The 6,000-nt window shown below is 35.0% G+C and overlaps 1 protein-coding gene across 4 annotated transcripts in view; it reads right to left on the reverse strand.

The window, feature by feature from the left end:
- The window catches only part of LOC113502886 (proclotting enzyme-like), a 31,246-nt gene extending 25,590 nt beyond the window's left edge, over nucleotides 1-5,656 (reverse strand). For all 4 annotated transcript variants that reach the window (XM_026884631.1, XM_026884630.1, XM_026884629.1 and 1 more), the window contains exon 1: nucleotides 5,525-5,656. In XM_026884631.1, coding sequence (XP_026740432.1) covers nucleotides 5,525-5,527 — 3 coding nt within the window. In that variant the 5' untranslated portion in view covers nucleotides 5,528-5,656. The remainder of the gene's footprint in view (nucleotides 1-5,524) is intronic.
- Between the last annotated feature and the right edge of the window lie 344 nt (nucleotides 5,657-6,000).

Here is a 6,000-nt window from a genome sequence, read left to right on the forward strand (position 1 = left end):
TCCACTGCTAACCAGGTGTTTTCAATCGATAAATAAATTTTGTCATTGAATTTCTTTATGTTGGTCATAACTGTAATTAGTCTGTTTTGCGAAGAATTGTGTCTATGCAGAGGAGTAACATACCTTTAATTTTTTTCCGGATAGACAATCATCAAATGACAGACTTTAACTGACTAAACCATGTTTCTTCTTTTGCATTTTTTGTGACAATCCCATTGCTTTTATATCATTAATAATTGATTTCAAGTAGAAATTTAATAAAAACTAGCCTCTTTGACCCACCACTCATACTAATCGATTTACTAAACCACTAAGGACGTATTCCGCGTATGGCGAACGAACAAAGATTAAATTATCAAGGAAAACAACAATACTGAGAACCTATGATGTGATGAGCGATTACAGATGAACATAGGACTAAAGTTCGACTCATCTGTGCGCGCGACGCTTTGTGTGTGTGCGATTGTGTATCACTGAATCTTTGACTTGTGTGACACTCACATACACATAAAAGCTGTACGTATTTTATAGTTTTTTCAAAACGACTCCCTCACTAAGCTATGTAATCCTAGTGTTGCGGATGTTTCTCAAACATTCAAGTCAAAGTTACATGCACAAAGACACCCAGACTCAGGACATTCGTTGATAACACAAACTGTTGTCTTATGCGGGGATCGAACTCGCGACACGTCGCGCACTGTGGGTTTGGTGACCGCAACCACTCGTCTGTCCGTGTAGCGGCATTGTACATTTATAAAGGTTTCTTACACATGATGCTGTGTTCAAAGATAACTTGAAGAGTATTATAACGTAGCTAAGTATCGCTATTAATGAGAACAATCTTAATTATAACGCTTTGTTTTGTGAAGATATCTTGTCGAAACACGTGGAAAAGGTGAATAAACAAGGGGATTTCCTTAACTCCAAGCAAAGTTATGCAAGTGATTTAATGCATTATTTCTTTATGTCTAATTTATTGATTACGATTTATAAAAATAGTAATTAAACTAAATTTTTGTTCAAAGCAACCAAATTTTGAAGTAGTCAAAACTTTTAGCTTTAAATAGATAATCTATTAAAAAAATGTAAAATGAACATTGGGAATTGGTTTCAATTGGTAGTTATTTAGTTTTTACGTTATGCTATGTGTTTATTGTGACACGCCGTTAGACGATACCACATATTGGGAAAGATTTGATTTCGCGGGATCGATCCGCATGTAGGAAAAGCACTTGTGTGATGACAGTTGACACTGATGACTAACACTTGTTTTGTTTCAGGGAGTGTCATTGTGCATGTGACTTAAATGTTTCTAAACCCCTCGCGACACGTACATTACTGCATAAAATCGCATAGATACACCATGTACTCTGAACACATTGGCTTTTTTTGACAGTAGTATCAAAAGGGCGTTCAAATTTAACTTACGTAACTGTCGAGTAGAAATTTTGTTACTTACTGCGTTTTAGTATACGATCGACATGAGAAGGAAACAATTGTGAGTGATCTTTGCACTCTACGTCATAATTGCACGCACATATCAATAACAAAGTAATTAGTCCCTTAATAATTGGTTGTTTTTACTTATTAAAACTATTTTTTTATTATCTTTAAGTAATACCTACGCTACCTACCTTCAAAAATACCTGTATACTTGTACCTTTAGTAGAAAAGCTATTTTGCTCCCACAATTTCATTGCAACAGCCAATTTTACAAAATGGTGGGATAGACACTTCGAGGGCTTTCAGATACAACATAATATCTTAAAAAAAAACTACCAGACATTTTAAATATGTCTTTTTTAAACTATCTAAAATAATAAATAAGTTCGGAACAAAAAAATAATATAATATTAACCATCGAACGGGAACAGACACGAAATATTGGGCATCTCGACCTAAAACCCAGCTATTTCTGAGTGCCCTCTATAAATCGTCCTTACACTATAAGCGCGGGATTAAAACCTTTTTCCTCAATCTCGAACGATAAGGGGGTCTTATGACCGTTTTTGTGGCGTTCCTAAATTAATTCGACGCTATTTTTTTGTTTTTGTCTCGACGAGATTGTAATTGAAAACATTGCGTTATATGTGCTTGATGGATGTGAATTCTAGATGTTTGTAAACTAAATATAGGTTCAAAATGTTTACACCTTTAGCGGGGACAATAAATAACTGTGTTACCAAGTAAAAAAAAGCTTTTGGTTTCGGAAAAACCGGATACCGATCCCAAAAACAGCTTAGGGAAAAAAAAGAAGACATTTGATAAACAGTAACTTCCTATGTCAGTTACCTGTACAGTAGGGGCAAAGTACATTTAGAATAGTAAACGAACGTTCTATGCGTTTTCATAACGTTATACTGTTAAAAAGAGCCTTGACTCTGATTTTTCAGTTCATTATTTTTGAGCGATTCGTTAGCATAAGCGATTGGAGAAATGTATTAAGTAAGTGTGCTTAGTTGCATATAGGTTGTGTATTGTAATCTTTTCGCATTATTATTTTGATTTCTTAAGATTGTCCCCGACCTTTGCACTCATTATTTCGGCCTGCTTACAGTACGAACGTCATAAGGGCTATTCTTAATGACAAGGTTGTTAGGTCATCAACCATTCTCGAATCGCCAATCAATTGATCAGGGGACGGAACAAAAAAAACTACAAAAAGCCCTTTTTTACGTAAGTAGATGTGTATGTACCTATAATATACTGTATATTCATACTATTAATATTATAAATGCAAAAGTATCTATCTGTCTGTCTGTCTCGTTTTCACGACAAAACTACGGAATTGACTGTCATGAAATTGGCACACAGTTGGCCTAGAGGCTGAGAAGGGACATAAATAGCGTACTTTTTAAGTACAAAAGGGCTGGATGAGGGCTATTAAGGGTTAAAGTTTATATATTATGAGATTTTTTTAATGGACTACAACTTTAAGATTTTGTTTCAATATTTATTATTTAAAATGATAAACCAATGGTGAAAGAGGCCTTAGCAGAGAAATGAGAAAACTAAACTGAGGTCCACGCGGATGGAGTCGCGAGCAACAGCTAGTTAAATATAATTATTATTTCATACTATGTGTGTACTAAAAATAAAGATTAAAGAAGCTTGAGAGATTTAAATTGGATCTGGTTTTAGATTACCTGTCCAGACAAGTGACATTTTTACTAGTTGATCATTAGATAATACTGATGTCTTGTCAACTGGGTATTTCACTAAGAAACTAATTAGTCCATCAAATAAATTTACAAAAAGTATCGAATGCGACTTTTTTTCATCTTGTAAACAAAAAATGGAGTTAATGCAGAAAGTTTAAATCTTCTGTGAAGATCTGGGTCCCAATTCCGCTGTTTAGAATGACCGATGATTGGAAGGAAATGCTAATATAATGACACATTGACCACATGACCATTGGGGTCTTGTACAGTTTTTACTGACAAGTGACGTCATTGGCTACCATTACCATACTTTTAATTGATTAGTGAGAAGATGTTACTTTGACCTGTTACCTACATAATTTCGAGCGCTTTCTCATAACGCTAAGAATGTCGAAATTTTCTCTATCCTATATGGGGATTTATTTTCGAGTTCGAGAGTTCGAGTTACAATTAAATCTTAATTACTCGACTCATTATTACGATAGTCTCACTAAATTACTTTGTTGAAGTCCATTGTTTATGTATTAATATGGCTATTTTCCTGTGTTAGTTATTTACATCTGGGCCCCAATTCCGCTTTTTACAATTGCCGATGAATTAATTGAAATAATGTAATAAAATGACACTTTTCGTATTATCCTAAGGCTAAAGGAAATTCATTGTATTGACTGTGAGTCTGCCATCCCGTTTTCAAAAATTGCTTTGGCAAAATGCTTAGGACAATACGAATAGTGTCAAATTTAGTACAATTTCCATTCATTCATCGGCCATTGTAAACAGCGGAATTGGGGCACTGTTAACTTTGATAACTGATGAACTTTAAATCATTGAAGGTTAGATTTGATACGGATATCTTGACTTAAAGGGTCAATGTAATGTGATACAGTATTTGAGATGGTTTTTCTATTATTATATAAACGACTCCCACAGTAAGGAATTTCATCCTTGTGTCGGTGGGTTTCAGAAACATACAAATCACGTGCACAAATGACATCCAGACTCTCAGAAATGCTTGTCCTGCGCGGGGATCGAACTCGAGACACGACGCGCACAGTGGGTTTGGCGTGGTGACATCAACCACTCGGCTATCCAAAAGAGATATTGTATCATGTGTTTATTATATTATATTAACGTTCCTAAACCGATCTTGGCCACAGCAATGTTAATTAATAATACTTGGACTTTGAATTGAGCAAATGAAGTGTTTGTATGGATTTTTCCTCCTTTTTATAAGATCAGGTCGTTGCTCTGGAGTAGGGTTGCTACATACGAAATTTTGCTTATCGTGGTTGCGGGTTATTCGTGATGAAGAAGCAGCAATGTATTAAATTGCTGCTTCTTCATCACGAATAGCCTTGTCGTTGAAGACCCCAAGTCAAACTCTCTGAGGGCGACGTGTCGCGGGTTCGACAAGCGTATGTGTGTTTGATGAATGCTTTTTCTAAATCTAGATGTCTTAGTGCATGTGACTTGAATGATTATGAAATCTCCTGTTGTAAAGATTAAATTTCTTAGTGTGTTGTTTGCGGATTTTTTTTTTAAGAAAAAAGAAATGCCCTTTATAAACAGTGCAACGAAAATTTTCCTATGTTTGTGATTTGTAGGCAATTACAGCCTTAAACAGAGGTGCATGCATTGACATGTCGGAGAACGAAGTCGACAGGTATTGAAGAATTGCGTTGCATCGTGTATGAAGGTTGTACCATATAAGGTAGTAGGGAGAAGACCTTCGGAGATTTGTCCCAATGTCATTGTCAACCTTTACAACATGACTTGTTTTTGAATAGATTAATAAGTCGTTGGATTCTTATTATTGACGTCTAGTACCACCCAACTAAACATCCAGGTGGAAGTAAAGTTAACGAGAAAACTGATTTAATAGACAACCATTTTACTATGGAACTGTCAAAACAATATTGTTATTATAGTAATGTTCTTGAATGAAGATAAAATACAAAGTCAATGGAAACATAATCATTGGTTCTGAGAAGTTGTTCAAAATGTTTCGTTGGAGAATCTAGGTGACCTATTGACAGCTGCCGTGTAATTTGCTATACCGTTTTCGAGCACGTAAGCTCACCCAAATTCGAAGCCATTTTGCCTTCGATTCCTAAGTTTTGAGTTGTACTTACGTCACCATTTATCTCTAGGATAATAATCCTGAGTTTCCTCATTATTGCACGCGGATTTATTAATAAAAAATCTACCTCTACGTATCACAAACCGGTTGGCCACCATTTTGATAAAAACATAAATGACATTCGATGTTTCGAACACAACACTTGAAAACTTCCTGCACGGCTTAATTACACGGTTTTAATTGCACAATTATACACAACACAATGTTTTTACACTAATCTTACCATTTTAAAGGAATTTTCCCGTCGATTATAAAAACGACTATTTGTGTAAGAATTCACACAAAAAAAATGTTTTTATTCGGATGGCGACATGCGCCTCACGCGGCGGAGTCTGTAAGAATGACAAAAGAAAATCATAGCAATATCTTAGAGGTCAAGTTTACGATATCCAGTAGACAGAGATGGAAGATTTTTGTTCAGCGTTGGAGTGAGATGGATATGTTTTAATTCATTCGTCGTTTGGTAAGGGTGCGCACACGCAAACTTGTTCGTAATGATCTTAGGACTGTAATTAAAATGTAATTAAATGCAGTGTTAACGTTTGATACTCTAAATTTTGTTCAGGAAGTTGTTTCATCTATTTTCTAGTAAATTTTATTTAGCATAGATCTGAGGAAATAGGCATTAAAACATTGTAAACTTACATTATTACGGAACTGTTTTCTTTGCATTATTTAGCATAAATAAATAAATCAGTT

The sequence above is a fragment of the Trichoplusia ni genome, chromosome 18 (genome assembly GCF_003590095.1).
Source record: "Trichoplusia ni isolate ovarian cell line Hi5 chromosome 18, tn1, whole genome shotgun sequence".
Taxonomy (NCBI): domain Eukaryota; kingdom Metazoa; phylum Arthropoda; class Insecta; order Lepidoptera; family Noctuidae; genus Trichoplusia; species Trichoplusia ni.